Genomic DNA, 21,388 nt, shown 5'->3' with positions numbered 1-21,388 from the left:
CACTTATTTAAGAGTAGCAAAAATTTCCATGAGTGTGTGTGTGTGTGTGTGTGTGTGTGTGTGTGTGTGAGACTGCCCTGCTTTCCTTCCCTACTGACCTTTCTGTGGAACTTACCCATCATCTCTCTCCAAGTACCATATTTAAGAAAGACAACAAAAGCCACCTGTCAGCTCCTTGTCAGAACCTCCCAGGGTTTTATGTGCTTAACAGCAAATGCTACATGTGGTCTGTGGGGATTTATCAGAGAAACTGGGCTTGCAGACAAGGCCCCTAGTTCTTTCAGCTCTCCTGGACTAATGGCCCATGAGGAGCAGATGATCCCTGAGAAGGAATTTTGAGTTTGAATCTGATAGATGGAGAATCAACAAAGGAATGTAAAATGGGGGTGTGTCTTAAAATGGCATACCTGTCAACTCTATCCATACCAACAGATTTCAATGCAAAGTGGTGAGTTACTAGAAAATTCCATTTGCCTATGGCAATTAGGGGCATAATTTGTGTTGGTAGCAGACTCCCCTTGTTAATTACATTTTTTTCATAGCCAGAAATTAACATTAACTTTCATTCATGGTCACACAGTGCTTGAAGTTGATGAGAGGTTGTGGGAAGCTTCCTGGGGGTAAGGGACTGCCTACTCCAGATTCAAAATTTTCCAGAGATGGACACAAGAAGAACAACTCCACATGGCAAGGTATTTAAAAGATGGGAGTGCTCACAAAACCAAGATGTTTGGCTCAGAAAAGAATGGTGGTTAGAGATTTAGAAATTTCTCAGCCATTACTCTACCAGGAACAGATATAAATTGGTAATGTCCCATTTGGTAAGAAGTAGAAGGTGACTCAAAGGCAATAACTATGGGATATTTTTGGATTAAGTTTGTTGTCAGTACTTGGATGTCTTCTAATAGTGAATTTCCAACTCTTTTGGGCTCAGTTGTAGTTAAGAATTGTACCAATACCAGTCTATAGCAGGTAACCATTAAATATCAGGGTGCCCATTATAATCTGTTAATCCCTATCATTAGAAAAGGCAAGGAGGAATGAACTTACAAAAGACATGGGGAAAAGGGAGAAAATAATTCACCACTGACAAATATACAAACATAATTTTAGAATTAAACCCAATACTTGGGGATGGCCTTCTTTTGGAATTCTGCATATACTTCTTCTCTTGAGTCATCCTAACACTAATTGTTTCCTAAGAAAATGACATGTGGATGTTAAAGCTCTTTGTAAAGGAAAACAACACAATGAAGCTCAGTGAAACAGGAAGCGATCTGTGGAGGCGGAACTCCTGGAAGGCATTGTCTTTAGAAAAGTTAGCCATTTAGATAACTTTGCAGGAGGAGGGCAAATACGCATGCTTCTTATTGGCATCAAAACAGCATTTAGAACAGAACTGCTGTTCTGTTAAGTATGTTGCAATGATAACATTTTGCAGAATTTAAGATTATAATTTGTATAATTATTGTGCTATTTTATCACCACTGGATGTTTTCACGGGATAAATTTTGATGTTTTATTAGTATGTGCTTTTTTTTCAGACTATGTGACAACAGGTGAAGAGAATACTCATAATTTAAGTTGAAATACCCATATTAATTTGGCCATCTCTTTCCACTGCATGATGAAGGTATATGGTCTCATTAATTTTGTTACAATTTTTGCTTTGACTAGTGACAGTGTGGAGGCTGGAGCTCCCTTCCTCTGAGACTTCTCGCTTCAGAAAATTATCTAAATCTCCCGGAAGGAAGGACCTACAACCTGTAGCAAGCAGTGTGCACTTCCTTCTGACTGACTTACTACTACCGATGCCATCTTTCCCAGGGACGCCTTTTCCCTTCTTACCATGCTTTTATATAATTTAACTAAAAGTACAAAGTAACATGGCTCTTGTCCAAATTACAGAAAAGTTGGAGCTAAGTGGTCTGTGATGGCATCAATGGGGACCTAAGCCTGTAATGAAAGTTTCAAAAAGAGAACATTCAACTCAGCAAAGCATGAATGGGAGTTTTACATGTTACAATATATCTAGCGATCCTGAGAATGAACGTTCAGGTACTAGTGAAGTAAATGGAGGCTGGCTACATACACGGGTTTGTCATACGTATGGAAATGATCCTCTACTATTATCACCATCAATTAAAATAATTACAATGCCTTAGGCTCCTCAAAACTAAATACGGTCTAGTTTGTAAATGGCAAGGGATGGTGGTATTATATGGTTCTGAAACATTGGTTTTATTCAGAAAATAGTGTGATATGTAATGCATTATGTGCAGCTATTGTTTCCATCCAAAATTACTGCAAGAAGAATTCTTTACAACACACGTTAAAATAAGCAGATTAGCAAATGTACCTTGAGCCCCCGTGGGGGGAAATTCCCTCAAACTCTGAATTTTAAAAGGTTCATGGGTATTCACATCAATGTGCTGTGGTATTAGAATACATCTTATTTTACATCTAATCTCCTTTCTATAGAGGCTGATAATACAGAATAAACAGGTTTTTCACTGCTATTCTTGTACTTGTCCTAAAGGAGACTACGGCAATGTCATTTCTGAAATTACTAATTTTAGCCCAAACCACACTGATGCTTATGGAGATGAAATGAAAAACGTTGCATTTTACATTTAAAAAATGACCAGCTGGTCAACTCTGCAGGTGAATAATATTCTTCTGTATGGGAAATCTCCCGGAATGACAATCCATCTTGCAGCTAACTAGAGAAATTAGCATGCCCCCATTGGTTATGTATATTGGGGTGGTTAGGGAATCTTCTTTATGTATATTGGGGTGGTTAGGGAATCTTTGTCCTGCACAGAAAATAATAAGACTGTTTCTCACAGGTATTCTGGAATGACCAAAGGATACTTATTACTACCCAGTGAAAGGCTGCAGACGAGAGAGGACAAGCATGGCAAATCACTTTGGCATTAGGAAGCAATGAGAAAGCAAAAATGAAACTGTGGAAACAAGACAGAGGGTCTTTGTGTTTTTCTAGGTACTTCTGTACAGTGAGTATATACCCTCTGCTGTCAGAACCACATTAAATGGGGCGCAGTTAAACTGAGCGTGCCTGATAAGAGGCTCTGCCGGGCTATCACAGTTTTCCATCAGCTGGATTGAATTTCTGGCATATTGCACATTTCCACACGTTCCATTCTCTCTCCTTCCTTACAGTGACACGACAAGGGCAGCCTCAGATATGCTTATAACTTGTGGTTTTATAATGCAGGGGGCGTCTACATTTTCAAAGAAGAAATGGTACCAAAGGAAGTCAAGAGTAAAAACGGAGAAAAAGAGAAAGAAAAAAAAAAAACTTTTGCAAAAAGCATAGTCTGCATATGATCCCAGAGTTTGAAAATAAAAGGCCTTGTATCTCTTTAGAGTCAGAGCTATTATGTGCATTTGCCTCAAATTACAGTATGTCAGTAAAATGCTAAGGAACCCTCAACATCAATTAGTCATTGAACTAATAGTTAATAACTAATAACACCAATAATAGTTACTTTTAAAACCTCTATTTTTGAACTACTCTAGCAAAATGTATAATTACTTCATATTTCAAGTTTTCCCTATGAAAATGAGAGCATGTATTATATTTTAAAATCTCTTTTATAAGAAGATAAAACTATACAATACAATCAGTAATTCCATGAAGAGATTTTTTGTTTGTTTAAGTGCTTTAAAACTTATGGAACAAAAGAATGAACATCACAAATCTATTATTCAAGAACAGAAAGACTATAAGGACAGTAAGTGCAGCTTCCCTGTGAAAATGTAAAAATGTTATTTTATTCTTTTCATCCTCACCCAAGGACATGCTTTCATTGATTTTAGAGAGAGAGGAAGGGGAAGAGAGAGAGAGAAGCATTGATGTGAGAGAGAAACAATGTGAGAAACATCAAACATTGATTGGTTGCACCCACTCCAGGGATGGAACCCGCAACCCAGTCATGTGCCCTGACTGGGAATAGAACCCACAGCCTCTAGGCTACAGGACAACGCCCAACCAACTGAGCAACACCCACCAGGGCTTCTTTTATTATTTTTTTACAAGGAAATTTCCCCCTTTGTTCTGGACCTCTCAATTAAAAAACTAAGTGCGAGGAAGTCAAGTTCCAGAAAGAATATCTTGGTCTTAACACCTATTTGGGTAGAGTGAAGTGGAACATACCACTTCCAGAAAAATAAGAAATGCTTAAATCAAATCGTCAAAATAGTCAATATTCCCTTAAATAGGTCAGCACTTTTATTTTTCACAATGATGTTCATTCCTTTCTGTGTTGCTGAAATGCTGGCAATAACCATCCCCACAGAGTCCCAGCGCGAGGGTGTAATTTTAAGATGACACCAGCAGCCTCATTTGCCTGCACTGTGATTACCATCATTCTGAAAAGAGAGCTGACAGGGAGCCATCCCTCTGTTAGAGTTGTCACCGAGCTTTCTCTCTTTTATTCTCTTCTGCTTTAACTTTCTCTTTACCCCATAATCTCTTGCCCATATATTTTCATCAGCAAAGGGCAGGGAGAACCCCAACCAGCCTGTCACAGAATCTAACAGCTCAAACCCCGGATGGTGGAGCACTTACCAGGGAGCCCTTGGGCATCTCTGCCTCGGCTTTGGTTTTGAGGGTTTTCTTGTGGTTTCCTTGAGCGCTGCTGGAGCCGCTGGTGCGACAGGAGCCCTGGGAGCTGCCCTTTGACACGCTCCTGCAGGAAACATTGCTTGATCCACTTTCTGTCTGTTGAGCTGCTCTCTTATCAACTCTGCAGGTAGAAAGTGATTCCTCTGATAAATGACATTGCTCTTCTTCAATCACTCTACTCTTCCCAGTGCCTTAATGTTTAAAGTAACCTCCATACATCGCTCTGTCTTTAACCCTCTGAGTGAGAGCGCTTCCCCATGACCTTGATCAGATCTTTACCTGATATTCCAGGAGTGTGTCACTTTAAATTTGATAATAGAATACTTTATTTTTATGACTACTCCTGAGATTGGGGGATTAAAAAAACACTGTAAAGTGATTGCTAACTACATTTCTGGCTTAAGATTGGCAGGAAATGTAATTTCCTCTGGAAGTTTCTAAGTATCCGTTTGCTCGGTACAATCAATGAGATTGGCATACTCTGAATCGTGCATTTAATTTGCTTCCATTTCATGCCATGTGGGTACATTCATGCTTCCTAGTGTGGGCTGAATTTCTTTCAACCTTGATAAAACTTACCATTCTTTAATTTCAAAGACCATTGGTTTGGTTAACAAAGTAACATGGACTAAATTATCACTTCATTGCTAACTTTTATTTCATTGTTTAAATTCTGGCTAATGTATAAAAGGCTGCTATTATGTGTTTCTGCTTGTATGAAAGGCATGCTTGGCTGGCATTTAATGTTCATTAAGCAAACAACTCTCCCTGTGTGTGGGGGAGGGGGCCCTCCACATCCCCACCCGCTTGGCCCACGCGTTACCTGCTCAAAAGCTCGGTCATAAAGGTATCTTTTGTTGGACATGCAACAGGACTGGGTCTATTTCTCGGTTCAAACTTCACTTGCTCGTAAATGTCTTGTGCTGCCTTCCGACTACTTTTGCTGTGGAAGCCGGCATCTGGAGGCCCCGCTAGCTCCGCATCCCTGCGAGGCTCACTCTCCACCTCAGGCTTCTTTTTCTCCTTTTTCCGCTCTGCTTTTAGCTGCCTGTGTCCAAAGCCCAAGCCCTTCGCGTCTTTCTTCTCCACTTTGGGTTTGGAGGCCTCCATTTTCCTGCTGCTGAGAGCGGGGAGTCGGCTCCTCCGAAAACCGAACCAGCTGGCAAAGGAAGGCCCGGGCCGCGGCTTGGCTTCCACAGACGTGGCCTTTGTCTGCACTTGGCCCTTCTCCACGTTTTCCTGAATGCACAACATGACCTTTTCTTCGATGGAGGGCGAGAGGGGGGCTTCTGGGCTCGCAGCAGCAATCCTGGTTATAGAAGGAGCTGGATGCCTTCCAGAAGCTTCTAGCTTGGCGGTCCTGCTGGTTGCAAAACCGCTTGGGCACTGTGTGCTCCCTGGGCTCTGCGGGGCCCCTGGGCAGCCTGCCGTGGCGGGTGGGCCCCCGCAGGGGTCGCTGCCTGCTCCCTCAGGCGCAGCCACACCCGCGCAGCCTCCCTGGGTGCAGGCCGGCGGGTCTTCCGGGCCAGGCGGGGAGGGGAGCCCCTCGGAGGGTGGAGGGATCCGCACAGGCAACTTGCTGGGGCTTCCCTGCGGGCTGCAGGCGCTGCCCGTGCTGCCCAGGGAGCCCTGCCTGGAGGGCGCCTGCGGGAGCCTCCCCGCGCCCACGGGCAGCCCCTCGGGCGTGGGGGCGGCCAGGGCCTTGCTGGGGGAGCCCTCGGAGGAGCCCTGCCGGGTGAGGGAGCTGCCTCTCTCCGCCGTGTTGGTGATGATCTGAGTTCGGACCCGGCCCGGCCCTTCCATGGGCGGCGTGGGCGGCTTGTCCCCCGCGTGGGCACTGAAGCTCTGGCTGCGGGCCTTCGCCCCGTTCATGCCCAGAGCCGGCTTCAGGTGGGGCTTGTTGGAGGAGAGAGATCTCTTCATGGACCTGATTTCCGCCCCGTCGTTTCCAGCGGCCCCAGGGGCGCGATGTTCCAGGGTCTCCGAGGTCCCAGCCTCCAGGGGCAGCGCCCCGGCCAGGCGGTCCGGTGCCCGTACACCCAGCGGCGGGCCGTGCCCCGCGCCCACCGTGGCCTCGGGGCCAATGGGGCTCCCTGAGGGTGCCGCCCTCGCCTTGCTCGCGGCCACGGAGCTCCGGGAGGCCTCGTTGAGACTGTCCTTCTCCTGCTTCCCGGGCACCGTGCAGCTCCTCCGGAGCGGCTGCGGGGACTTCAGGAGGACTCGGAGCCCGGCTGGCAGGCGCGGCTTCACCCCCTTCTCGGGAGGGTTGGCACCCCCGAGGGGGGCGCTATGGCTTCTGGAGGAGGCGGAGGTACCGTTCCCCTGAGATGGTGGCGACTCGTTCACCCCCAAGAAGGCAGGCTTGGGCGATGCGGAGCCGCTGTCATCCGCGGGTCCTTGTCTTCCTGGAGACAGACTTTCGGAGGCCGCTGTCTCCAGTGGCTCATGGGCTGCAGGGCAGTTCTTGGGGACCCGTAACCCTGTGTCTGTGTGTGTGGCCCCAAGTGTTTGATGAGGTGGGGTTTGGGGGACCCCTCTCTTTGGAGAGCCTTTAGGGGGCCCCGGGGCCATCATGACCAACGAGCCGGAGGGGGTGTATGCGGGGCATCTGATTTGCATCCCCATTTCTGGGGGGGTCGGTGGGTGAGCGAGGAGGGGCTTCTGGAAGGCCACGGACGGTTTCCTCCCCGGCACTTCGGTCTGACTCGAGGAAAGAACAGGCGCAGAGGATCCTTTCAGGAGGGGGGCTCTGAAGGCAGCCCTTGCTGCTTCGTGGGGGGCCCTGGCTTCGGGCCGGGCAGGAGGAGCTGGCAGCACATAGTCATACTTGGGCCTGATGAGTAGGGAGACCGACCTGCCCGGCGGGGGGTGGCGGGGGAGGGGATGTGGGCCCAGCCTCGGGCCCAGGGCCCCTGGGGAGGGGCTCTCCCTGGCCCCCGGGCGAACGGAGGGACACCGACAGCTGACCGGTGGGGCCCTGGGCCCCTTCCCTCCTGCGGGATGTCAGGGGGCTGTGCTTTGCAAAGTGCGGGTCGGGCTGCAGGTCACAGGGGGGCGCGGGGCCCTCGGGCCTCCTGCCGCGGGGCAGTTTCCCGGGAGCCAGGCCTGGGGACTTCTCAGGGGTCACGGGGCCCAAGGAGGGGCCCCTCCTGCCGGCCTCGGGCGTCGTGAGCTTGGGTTTCTGAGGCGGGGGCCTGCCCCTGGCTGGGATTTTTGTCTGACTTGGCTTCTGGCAGATGCCCATGGCCACCGGGGACCCGCAGTTCCTCGGGCACGTGTTCCGCGTGGGTCTGGCTGGTTTCTGCCTCTGCGTGTTTGGCGGTGCCGTCCCGCGGCCGAGGGGCTGGGCGGCGGCTGCTGCCTCGGGGACAGGGACAGGGACCGTCCCCACGCCGCCCCCCGGGGCGCAGCCGGCAGCCTCCCCTGCGGGCCTGCCTGCGAAGGCGAAGGCCCGGCCCCGCACGGCTGCTCCGGGCTGGAGGCCAGCGGTTCCCTGAGCCGTGCGGTCCGTGTGCCCCGCCGTGGGGAGCGGGGCCTGGGCGATGGCGATCTCATTCCTGGTGACGGTGACAACCCCCGTCTGCTGAGAGCTGAACTCAATGGGTTCGCCATCCTCCGCATCGAATACGACGGTCACACACTCCTCCGAAGACGTCCTCCTGACCACCTGCTGCCGCCGCAGGAGGCCCAGCGTCCTCGGCCTCTCCACGTGGCTGGGCGCGCGCTCCTCCTCCCCGGGAGGCCCGAGCTGGGGTCTCCCCGGCCCCACGAGGGTGTCCAGGTTCTCTGTGGACTTGTCGGTGTCAGTGGCCAATGACAGGTCCGAGGGGCTCTTCTCGTCGCTGCTCCCGATGTGCAGCTCGTCGAGGGTGTCGTTGTCATCCGTGTCTGAAAGCTGGAGGCTGACAGCCACGCGGCCCCCCTCTCTCTGTCCCTGAGGCACCTGCACACGTGGGCACAGCTGTCTCTCCAAGGGACAGCTGTTGGCACCGCTGCCCAGCTTTCCCTGTCTCTCTCGGGGGTAAACGCCTTCTGAAAAGTGTCTTCCGTTCAGCTCCCAGCTGAACAGGCTGTCGGAAACGCTGTGGGTCAGTTGACAGCCATGCAGCCTGCAGGCCTGGCTGGGAAAGGCCTGGGCCCAGGCTAAGGAGGCAGAGTCCTCATCGGCGTCCTCCTGGGAATCTGTGTCATAAACAAATGCCTGGTGGGGCTCCTTGCAGGCGCCCCCCATGTCTGCTGTTTTGCAGGGGAGATGCTCCTTGGGGCTACTCTTGATTCCTGGAGAATATATTCCTTCATTGGAGTTCATGCAATCTTTATAGCCCCATTTGGTTATCACGGAGGGGGGTTCAAGTAACACTGTTCGCTTCTGCAGCTTTCTCAGTCCTTCCAGAATGTGGCTTTCCTTGATTCGCGTCAGAGGTAGTTCGTCGGTAGGACTAGCAAAGCCACTTGGGAGCGAGGAGTCAATACTTAGCCTTTTATCCCAGTTTTGTGATGATGGCTAGGAAGGAAAAGCAGAGATCAGAAAGGATAGAGTCCTGTGGATCACACTTTTACAACGGAAGTCCATCCCTGAACTTCCTTTGTTCTAGTGGCTGACAAATATTCACAATACATGCATACATGAATTAATGCAACTTAATTAACTATGAAGCAGATTTCTACTTTGCCAGGCTCTGAGCTAAGCAGTATATAATTTAATGAAGTAGAGAATAAGGACCTGCCCTCAAGCAGCATGCACCCAGCAGAGGAGAGGGCTTGAGCACAAATAACTGAAAGTCAAGGGCACAAATGGGTGCTCTAGAAGTTCAGGGGAGAGAGACCATACATCTGTTTGGATAAAGCTTGAAAACCACATAAGGTAAGTTGTGGCTTTTTAAAAAACCTACCTAGCCAATGGCTAGGTTTGCTTTAGTTTAAAAATGGGGAGAATGATTTCCAGAAGAAATGTGATAGCAAGGACCCAAACTGGACAGGTCAGTTTAAGGTACATTTAGGGAATAACCAAAGACAGTTTGGCCTCAGTGTACATGAGAGGTCGAGGATGAATGGAAAAGTAAGTTAGCCCATGTCTTTATGGTACCTTCCATTCTAACAGGATGGTTACAACGTCATGTGACTTCATGACTTTGACAGGCAGGGAACACCTGGGAAATACACCCACACAAATAGCAGTGGGCATTTGCTATTAGAACCCATAGTGATGATTCACCTACTAACTGAGAAAAGTCAATTTCCTGTCCTCAGACATTATCCAATACTTGGGTTAGTTTTGGAGAAGTGACCAAGAAATGACATAGAAAAACATACTACATGCTACACAGACATCCGTATTTTTCCATAGCATTGCTAACAGGAAATGGAAGGGCAGAGGAGGGAACTAGCCTTGGCTAAGCACCTGTTGTGTACCAGCCACCTACATAGCACTTGGACTTAATTTTCAGAACAAGACCATGAAGGACACATTGCCATCCTGTTTACTAGGGAGGAACCTGAGGTTCAGCAAGATCGGTCTGTTGGAAATCACACAGCTAAGGAAGAGCTGGTGAACTCTAGTTTCCTGGGTTCTTCCTATGACTGACTTCCAAAGTGGCCACGTGGGGCTTTGAACCCAGGCAGTCTGGCTCTGGGGCCTGCACAACTTCATCTCGATGCCGTACCGCCGGAGTCAAGCTCAGTTTCTCTTCTCCCCTCTATACCAGTCAATGTCATAATAGAGATCATAGGTTATCGCCGCACCTCTCTCCAACAGAACGTGCAGTTTAATCACAAACCAGCACGCAGGAGATCTGGTGGGATGTGGGCACTGACCTAATGCGTTTTTTTAAGGCTGTAAAATTAATGGTGAAGAATATCCCCATTAATTCTTCTTGACAAAGAGTGCAGTTACCATTGGCATCTCCACACCAGCTAACCTCTGTCCCATAATTCTCAACACTAAGCATGTGCTCAGAGGCAGAGGTTGAAAATGTGTCAGACACTTACACTGGAATCTCAGCTTTTCAGTAAGCTGTGAACATTTGTTTACATCTAAGAGATTTTCATAAAAATTACTCTTGCTATCAACAATATATATTGTTTATCTGTGTTTTATTTATTTTCTTTTTAAAAAAATCCTTATTGTTGAAAGTATTACATATGTCCCCATTTCCCCCCTACTGATCTTTCCCACTCCCCTCCACCCCCCCAGGCACTCACTACCCTATTGTCTGTGTCTATGGGTTGTATATCTATGCATATGAGTTCATTGGTTGATCTCCCTCCCACACCCTCCCCTCCCCTGCCTTCCCTCTGAGGTTTGACAGTCTGTTTGATGTTTCTATGCTTCTGGGTCTATTTTTGTTCATCAGTTTATGTTGTTCATTATCCACATATGAGTGAGATCATGTGATGCTTATCTTTCCCTGACTGGCTTATTTGGCTTAGCATAATGCTCTCTAGCATATTTTCTTTAAAAAATTCTTCAGGGTCAGAAGTGCTGCGGATAGATGCTCTTTGGTGATGCTTCCCCTCCACCCTCCTCTTCTCCTGCACCATTAAAAGTCCTTCGGAAATCAGAGAAATCCTGTCAGTGAGTTTGGGAATTATAGGCCGCCCAGTGAGCGGAATGCCACAGCTTGGCTTTCTGAGAATGTCCATGATCTCCACAGTCACATTCACAATAAAGGAGAGAAGACAGGCTCAAAGTACCCTGCAAGAGCTTGAAAAGGCTGCTTTGCTCGACCCATGGAAGATGTGCTCAGCTTCTGGCCATCCACCCCCCTCTCCTCTCTAGAGCCTTGCTGTGCTGTGGTTTAATTCGTCTCAGGGCCAGTGGCTGGCTGCAAACCTCCCGGGGCCCAGGATCTCTGCCCGGTGAGATTGGCCACATTCCTCAATCAGCTGTACACAGGAGGTTATGGTGTTCAATACCGTGAGAAAAGTTTGGAACAACTTGGAAACTTGGAAAAAAAAAAAAAAAAAAAAAAGCATGAGTCCCTGTGGGAGAGACCAAGGGCGGAGCTGGCATGTCCCACAGGCAGCTTCATTCTTTGCAGAGTTGCTCTGGGAGCAGTTGGCTGAAAATGCTGCCGAGGCAGGGGCTTGGGTTTAATTCACAGCCCTTTCCTATTTCTTGACTGGCCTACAGTTTTGCACATTTTTTAAAAGGACATTCTTGGTCTTATTGGGAACAAATCCATCCCAAGAATTGGAACAACTCCTCCAAGCTTTGGGCTGATTCAACAAGGCCGGTGTAGCTGAGTGGTTAAGAGTGAAGGTTCTGGAATCAACAGCCCAGCTCTGCTACTTACTGGCTATGAGATCTTGGGCTAGTTCCTTAATTTCTCAGCATCTCAGTTTCCTCATCTATAAAATGGGGGAGTAGGGAGTGCTATTTAATAAGCTATCCTCAACATTAAATGAGCTAATACCTAGGAAGTGCTAACAAAACTGTGTGGCACATGGTAGTTACTCATTAGTCCAAATTGCTCCATAGAGGGCAGGCTAAGTATATCATGCGGGCTTTCTTTCTGTTTCTAAACATAACAGCACTAAAAAGGTATACTTGTTGACTACAATATACTACCATTGGCTATATATTTATTCATATGTAAGTTAATATTGTATTCACATTCAAATTAATATTATGTATATTTATTATTTTATATATATATTATATAAGTTAATACTAAATGAGTACCTGGCACATAGTAAGAACTGTAGAAGTGCCTTAAGTAATATGAATTTGAGCTGTTGTTGTAAGACTGTGTCTAGTTTGCTGGATCTCTGAGAACTGGGACTTTTCTCTGTGCCGTGTGAGAGGTGTACTGGTACACCATGGCCATTCTGAGCCAGGACCTGAAATCTCTGGATCACGGCCACCTGAGTGTCCTAAGAACCTTATTGCTCCGTTTTTAGGAAAGACGTTTCCCTAGAAGATGAAAGTTTGTTCTAATTAAAAGAATTTCAGCCAAAAGGTAGAAAGAAAATAACAAAAAGGGCTCTGAGAGGAAGAAAAAGGAGGAGTGTGAGGGCAAAACAGCAGAGCAAGGAGCTCTTGGAGCCAGTGGCAAAGAGAGGGGCCATCTCTGACCATCTTCCCAGTTGGTTGAGAGCCAGGCCCCTAGCAGTCATTATTCACAACCCCAAACATCTCCTTCAGAGAAACAGTTTTGATAATACACCAGACTGCTCACTTTGTATTAGAAGCTGAGTCCAAGGGAATAAGCCCCAAATTCTAGTTTAAAATCCTTCCTCGAGTTATTGTTCAGGGTATGACAAAGTTACCCCCTCACCAATATTTTCTGGAAGTTAATGGAATTTTCTGTTTTTCATGCTTCTGAAATTGTAAACTTAATTTATAAGAATAATAAAAAAATGACCTCCAAAAAGTCTGATTTGGGGTTTCTATTCTCATTTACTCTTGGCTTTTCTTCAACATTAGGAAACTGCAAAAACAGCTATTTCAAATACTTGGCTTACACCACTGTGCAAAGATATCTGTAAAAAGCATGAAGGAATCTCCGGTTGTGTGAGCCCACTTTGCAGATGGGACTCATTACAGCGGTAGAGTTATTTGCAAGCCTGGTAAAGGGACTCGCAGCATCGAAATAGGGACATGCCGACCTTCACTGAGCCCTGGTGCCGGTCATGTACTATGGTATTTTCTTTCTCTATCATGCTACCCTCCAAATTATAGTCAATTAGTTGTGTGACTTCTGGCAAGTAGCTTAACCTTTTATGAGGCTATAGCATTGAGTAGAAAAGGTTAATATAATATATGCTATTTTTGAGCAGTGTATTTTTACAAAGTGAATGATACTTCCAAAATTCTGGCCATTTATTGAGATAATCTACCATTCTCCCTATTCTCCAGGAAAAAAAGAAGCAACATTCTCTTGGCACTCTCATGGGATGCTCAGTCTGGACTGGTGTGGCAAGTGGTCTTGCTGACTCATTAGCATTGAACAGTAACAGGCCTCTCTGAGCAACACGGTGATGGGGAATGTCCATAAAGCTAATGGGAGGTGTCTGAGTTGGTCTGTAGCATGGACAGTTCCATCAGGCCAGGGCTCCAGGTTCCAGGCTCCACCGAAGCACAGAGGGAACTGTCTTCATCTTCCCAACTCCCTCCCACGATGTCCAAGTCAGTGGGGATCAAATCAACATTCCACTTCTCACGTGCTGTGTGACTTCTGGCAAGTAACTTAACCTTGTGTGAGTCTGGTTCCTCTGCCTCATAACGGGGACACCGTTATCTCCCTACATAGTTTTTGCGAGGAGTAAATGAACAGGTACTCAGAAAAATGGTCATTTCCTTCTTAGCCCTCCCACCCACCTCCCACCTGCTTCTAGAAGATTATTTCCTGGTTCACTCTAACGGTGATGCGCCTTGAAAGGAGGCCTTACCCTTCTCCTGAGGTTCTTCCCATCGTGCCATGTGCAGGAGGAGCCGCTGGAGTACTCGCTGCAGGTGCTGGAGAGAGACAGCTCACTGCTGCTGCAGCGACTGCGAGGACAGAGATGCCCAGGGAGGACAACCCCCACGCCAGGGCCTTTCAAAGCAGGGGCTCCTGACTTGGTGCTCAGCTGGCATTCCTGAAAAAGGAGGAAAGCTCTGAGCTGGGGCTTGGCTCAGGGGACAGGAAATACCACCCAACCTCCTAGTGAGGCAGAAGTGAATAGAGCAAACCAATCTCTCAGAGCTACAGTTTTCTTTTTAAAAAGTGAATCATGACAATACTGCCTGCCTTCTAGGGTTTACTGCAGGGACCAGCTGGGGTTCTAGATGGGAAGCATATGGCACAGTATCTGGACTAGGTAATGCCTGATTATTGAGATAAGAGAGCTACCATCGTCGTTAGGTAGAAGGTCACAATGGAAGTTTCCCATTTTATCCAGTCATGTTGGTCAAGGAAGCAGACCGGTATCAAAACATGACTCTAATGCTACAAAAGGAAGAAACCAGGGTCATATCTTTGGCTGGACTTTAAGAACATGAGCGCTGGACGGGGAGCCTAGCACCTGGTACACATTTCCCACAGACAGGAGAGCTTGAGCAAGGAACACAGTTGGCTTCCACAGACTCCATGGACCTGGTAGAGTGGGGCAGTTCTACCAGAATACCCTGTGGCCCCTTCTGGCTCTGATGCCTCATGCTAAGTCAGGAATCTGACGCCGGGGCATTTCTGTGCCACCTTCCAGGAGGCCATGCAGAGTGCAACACCAACCTTAGGATTAAGGAGGTTCTGAAAGATAATGGGACTTTCATATCAGTTGGCTGTCCAAATGGTAAAGGCTGTCTTATCAAATAGATCTGGTACCCAGATCGAAGATCCAGGTGGTTCAAATTCTAGTGGGTCTGCACTAGGCACAGGTGACAAAGTTGTAAACATCCCAGCTCTTCTTCACAGCCACTTTATGGGCCCCTCACATAACAGATGAAGCAACACAAACTGGACAGGCTAAATTAATTGAGCACCCGACCATGGGAATGGACTCTCTCCATTACCGTCTAATTCCGCTCTCCTATCTATGTAAAGCTTTGTCTCAGGAACACTTAGATGGGGAACCATCTGTCTTTGTGTCACTTGCAGAATGGCAAAGCCTCTTAAGTATGCAATTTATTGACACTTTATAGGTGCCTTTAGTACCCGAGTACTTATCAGTGTCCTCCAAATGCAATTCTAACTGACGGTGACTAAACACAGGCTCGGGAGTGAAGATAATGCTGTACTGAGAGTACTTGTGGTGAATCTGAAACCCCTACCTACGTACAGAGGGCCTGTCTAATTTGCTGCCTAATCAATATCCATAACGCTTAATCATGCTAGATTTCCACTGTTAGTCATCTGCCTTGCTATCAATACTTCATTTTTGCAGCATAACAATCTCTTTAAGTGATCTTAAAATGACCGAAAAAAATATTACTCTATCCCCCCCCCCCCCCCCGCCCCGGAATTTGACTGTAAATATCAATTAAAGGAAAAACTTGTCTTAAACTCCAGCTTTGAATGAGATCTATTGATATGACCTTGTTTATTGCTGGATGTGATTTAAGGAGAGTTCATATTTGTATCACAACCGATACCTCCAACCAGTAGTCTTACTGCACAGACACACCTGGCATCTGGCTTTGGGACTGCGGCCATGTGGACACCCTGAAGGAACCCTCGGAAATACCACATCAGGTATCACTTCTGCGGCGTGCTTCCTGTGTTCTCATTCTGTTCTCTCATATTTGGTTGCCAGAGTAAGCACATGGGGGTTTACTCAGGACTAGCTTTGCTCTGACAGATGTGTGTTGCATGACCACCCAGACCTAAGCCTCCCCAATGGCCCTTTTCATACTCTGCGTGGCTTCATTACAGTTTATATTCCACCTTTTCCCAAGATACTGAAGCTTATATTTCCCATGTATCCCTTCCCAATACACTTATCAGCATTATTGTTATTGCCACCTCACTCCATTCCTAGGCCTCTTTTAACAAGGAAGCTTTCTTGCCCCGTTGTTGCCCATGTGTGCACCCATGGCTTAGGTGCTGGATTCAGATGACAGGAAGTTAGAACTAGGAAGGTGAGCGGGAGGAGGAAGAAATGGGTGCCTCTCCCTTGACTTTGAACTTGAGATGCCCAGATGTGATAGGAGAGTTTCTAGGAGGTGGGAAAGGCCCATCCATGTCATGGAGGCAGGTGGGGTTGGTTAAGCAGAGACGTGTCCTCCCAGATATCATATAGAATTATTTACTCTATTGAGTCACTGTTCTGTGATTGAGTGCTTGAATTCTGTGGCCATTTGTTTTGTTTAAATCCTGGCTAGTCCACTTGCTAACTTTGACATTGGGACACGTCTCAAGCCAGGCTTTTACACCTTAGTGTGGATGCGAATCATCCAGGGTCTTGTTCAATACAGATTCTCATTCATTCTGAGGTGGGACCTGAGCTGTGGTATTTTTAACAAGTTCCCAGGTACCTCGATGCTGCTGGCCCAGGCTCCATGCCTTGTGTAGAAAGCCCCTAGGAGCAGCTATGAGAAGGTCTACCTATTCTGTGGATATCATGGTAGCATGTTGTGTGATCTCACAGTATGACCTGGGCTGAGCTGAGCAGGACCAAAGGTACAAAGGTACGGCCATGGGCAGTGGAATGTGGTGTGTGTTTGTGTGTGTGTGTGTGTGTGTGTGAGAGAGAGAGAGAGAGAGAGAGAGAGAGAGAGAGAGATTACAGAGTAATTCCCTGCAAAGAAAAGGAAGCAGCTAGTCCTCCCTACTGGGAAATTCTCCCACCATTCTCCCACCTTAGACAATCGATGTTTGAACTTAATAAGGGACTCAGAATCTCTGACATCACAGCTGTAAAATGAGCTCTTTTTCCTGTTGTTTCTCTCTTCACAGCACATGATTATCATATAGGATTATCTACTCTATTCAGTCACTGTTCTGTGATTGAGCACTTGAATTCTGAGGCTATTTGTTTTGTTTAAATCCTGGGTTTCCACTTGCTAACTTTGACATTGGGAAATTTACTTAACTCATCCATGCCTCTGTTTCTTTCTTCATAAGTGGAGAGAATGAAAACACCCTTAACATAAGATTATTGTTAATTTTGAACAACTCCTAGTGTATAACAATGCTTAGTAACTTTTAGGTGTTGCTACTATTATTAAAAACTAGAGGCCTGGTGCACGAAAATTCATGCACTTGAGGCGGGGAGGGTCTCTCACCCTAGCATGCACACTCTCACAATCCAGGACCCCTTGGGTAGGGTCCAGTCCCATCACAGCATGGCTCTGGTTCCCCAGGCCTACAGGCAGGGGGAGGGACCAAGATTCTCAGATCGCAGCATGGCTCTGGTTCCACAGAGCCTGCGGGCGGGGAGAGGGACCAAGAGGCCAGTCTGATCACAGTATGGCTCCAGTTCCCAGAGCCTGTGGGCTGGGGATAGGGACCAAGAGGCCAGTCTGATGGCAGCATGGCTCTGGGTCCCTGGAGTCTGTGGGTGGGGGGAGGGACCCAGAGACTAGTCCGATGGCAGCATGGCTCTATTCCCACAGGTCCCTCCCACTGTCGCAGTGTGGGTGGCCAGAGTCCACAGCTCCCTCCCACTGCTGCGCTGCAGGCGGCTGGGACCCAGGACTGATTCCCGCCGCGCCGCCAGGACCCAGGACTAACTTCTGCCTCACTGGCTGGGACTGTAGCCTGGTGTTCGGTTGTCTGTCCAGACGTTTAGGTTGTGACAGACTCTGGCTCTTTATTTATTAGGATGTTTTTATATACATGTCTTGGCTCTTTAACTAAATCATAAATTTAGAGCCTCTCTCAGGGGCCCTGGATGATACTTCTTGACAGGCCATCATTGTCTGACACCTTGCATGCAGGAGCCATGATGAGCAACAGCCAACAGAGGGTATGTTTTGTTTCCAGGGATCACTTATGTGAGCTGCCAGAGAGACACACTAGTAAATACCATCCTCAGTTATCAGTCTCCATCTTTGCCATGTCATTGTGTGGCTGTGGCATGGTGCCACATTCTTATGAGGAACAGAAGAGGGCTAAAGCAGCAGAGAGCTTATTACTGACACTATTGTTAACAGGTACTATGTTAAGTACATTTCATATATTATCTCACATAATCCTCACCACAATCCTCAGAAAAAAAACAACACCCAACCATCATTATGCTCATTTTCAGATGGGGAAACTGAGGCAGTGAGCTGTTAATATCTAAGGGCACCCAGCCAATATGATTCTGATGTCAGACCCAGGTCCTAGCCACTATGCTATAGTAAGGCCCTAACAACAGCAGACCTCCTGGACATATCTACCAAATATCTTACTGTGAAGAGTTATAATTTGTAATAGAAAAATAATAATTATTAAAATTCTTCTTTAAAAAATGTATACTGGCTTCCACTGCAACATTAGCGCATTTTGATTTACTTGGCAAAATACACCTCATTTGCACTATTCAAAGTATATTTTAGATTCCTATCTTGAATCACTCATGTGCTTTAACATCCTTACTGTGAAAAATGCAATTCAAAATCCATAATTTTAGCTAAGAAAAAGGATAGAGAGGATGAAGGCAAGAGTTCCTTGGATAAAAACTGCACACTTAAAATATTCCTGACCTTAAGGCCATATTACAGATAGGATGCCATTAAGATATTCATAAATATTTAAAGTGATGGAATTCCACTAAAATTTCATTTCAATCTAACTTGAGAACATTTACCTTTGATAAAGGATATCCTATCTATACTTATAAAAATTATACAGTAAAATAAAAAGCCGGTTATTCACAATGTTCATCTGTCATTGTTTTAAGCAAAAGATTTTTCAATATATATTTATTTGGCTGTGGTTTTTTTTTTTTCAAGTTACTTTTTTTAGGTCAACGATACTTAAAAGCCACGCTGGTTAAAGTTTTGCCAAATAAGCACAAAGCTAACCCTAGCTGAAGAAAAAACTGTACAGCCCATGAATTTTTAAAAGTTCATACATAATATATCATGAAAGGAGGATGACTAATATGGAACATGGGCTTTAATAAAAAGCTCCTTGACCATTTCTCAGAGACTCTGAGATGTAATCAATATCCAAAAAGGTATCGTGGGGACAAAGCCAAGATTTATGATATTTTTGCCGAGAGTGACATTTTCCGCTCACTCTCTCAGCGGGGGGCCGTGAGACTGAGTTTCAGAGATCACAGGAAAGCATTTCCTCTGCCTGACAATGCTTCAGTGAGGCACGCTGTGGTTCACTCACGACATCGAACTTGACGGAGGAGAAACAGCCACCTAAACAAGTGTTCTGAAGGCACCGGGGAACTCACGTGCGTCTCAACATCACTTCGTGTCCGTGTCAGACTTCGGCTCCGTTCCACCTCTGCTAGCAAATCTCCGGATGAAAGATCTAAGATGCGTGAGTGAAGTTTCTAGGTGAAAACAAGCAGAAACATTGACTCGTGATGATTTAATTCTTTGTTCCAAAACCCTTCCTTGGACAGGTAAACCTCAAAAGAGTTGACATGTCTCGATTGGGTAATACATATCCTGACTCAAAAGAGTTGATTCTAGTTCATCGGTGTTCTATATACATGCTTGCGCAAATTACAGCTTATCAACAATAATCACACTTTCACAGTCTGTCAGTCTGTGATGGGAAATGAGCTGCAGGAAAAAATAAGTAGTGGCTGGAAAATAAGTAGCAAGAAAACTGCGAACACCCCAACACACTTACTGGCTGGTGTGAAAATTAACTTTGGTATTCACATGAAAAAACAATCACCATGCTAACCTCATTATGTGGAGCAGTGGTTAAAATCTGAGCAAATGATTATAAAAGTGACCTTATTTCTAAACAGCATTGATCTTGTGAAATCTTCCCATGGACACATTTTAACTCAAAGGCATTAATGTCATCTGTTAGGAACAATTAATGTGAATAGAAAATAATTGCATCAGGGACCTGGGGACTTAGATTTTTGGGCATTAATATTCACACACTCTTTGATAATATGCTCAATTCTTTATTTCGGCTTTGCTTGGGAGGCCTGCTAAACCAGGGACATTGCACTATATTAATCTTTTTACTAATTGCTGAGGCTTTTCTGTGGACATTAAATTTGATCTGTTTAATTGCAAATACAATATAACTTGTGATTTATGTCTAATGTTTCTGCTGGCTGCTGACATTTTAAAAATGGTACGTGCAGCCTGGCTTCTCTTGGTTACAACTTTTGTGACTTCGGACAGTAAAAATATCGAATCGAGTGAGTAAATAACGGGGCGAAGCATGCCCCCCTCCCCTCACTCCACCCCTGAAAAGCTTTCCTCTTCCTGGTCCTCCCCGGGAAGGCCTTGCTGCACTCTGGTGCTGATCGGGAAATGACTGAGATTCCCTGTCACTCATTAATGATAGGGTCACCTTGGAGCAGGGGCTGCCACACGGATCACTCTGTCCCAGGAGATCCACCCTGTTGTCAGCAGGGACAGGAAACCCCACTACAATGAGACACATTCGCTCTGTTCCCCAGCCGACCCCCTGGGGCTGAACCTGGGGAACCTGTGCTGAACCTGAGCTGGGGCTGTGGGAGGAGGTACTGCTCCCTCTTGTAGGAGCGAAGGCATTTTCTCTGCGAGGGATCTGTTCTCAGTGGAGCTTCCTCACCACTTGCCTCAGACCTTCACTCTGGCTTCTTTCAGCCCACGTTGGTGGAGTTTATTTCACCAAAAGTGCATAAGTCCTAAACTGGTTGCTTGTTATTTAGAAAAATCTAATTTCTCCAACAAAGCTAAGACATCTGTAGGTAAATAGAACCAGGATGTTGTTTCTGCCCAATTTTTATAGTCCTTACCTCAAGCTCCCTGTACAATCTGAGCTTTCTGGGGGCGCAGATTATCTAATCCCCAGGACCTGTCACAATGTGTAATAGTCAGTAAGTACCCCACAGATGCTTACTGTACTCTATGAAGAAAAAAGATGGCTTTATATTTTCCCCACCAACATATAAGTTTTAAAGATTGGGAAAGTGCCCAAAGAATTATAATGTTCTGAAACCTAAAAATACATTTATCAATATGCAAACAGTCCAAGAAGTTATGGGAAATGACATTCAACCAAAAATAATGAATCTGAGTGGTACATCATGTGATTTGGGGGAAGAGTCCTTATAGATTAGTTATTTGACTTCTCATTCAGTTCATGGTTACACTTCACTCTTTCTTATCAGATATGATGTCATCCTTCGCTC

General features: G+C 46.4%; 1 protein-coding gene across 1 annotated transcript in view; it reads right to left on the bottom strand.

Annotated features, from left to right (window-relative positions):
- The window catches only part of NCKAP5 (NCK associated protein 5), an 873,870-nt gene that overhangs the window by 107,588 nt on the left and 744,894 nt on the right, over nt 1-21,388 (bottom strand). Inside the window, 5 exon segments of the mRNA XM_070423100.1 lie at nt 4,595-4,772; nt 5,475-7,519; nt 7,521-9,155; nt 14,045-14,233; nt 19,469-19,570. Of these exon segments, the coding sequence (XP_070279201.1) occupies nt 4,595-4,772; nt 5,475-7,519; nt 7,521-9,155; nt 14,045-14,233; nt 19,469-19,570 (4,149 nt within the window).

Source organism: Myotis yumanensis, unplaced genomic scaffold (genome assembly GCF_028538775.1).
Source record: "Myotis yumanensis isolate MYYU_CA2020_CCGP unplaced genomic scaffold, mMyoYum1.0.hap1 SCAF_8, whole genome shotgun sequence".
Lineage (NCBI taxonomy): Eukaryota > Metazoa > Chordata > Mammalia > Chiroptera > Vespertilionidae > Myotis > Myotis yumanensis.
This window is presented reverse-complemented; position numbering and strand designations above follow the sequence as displayed.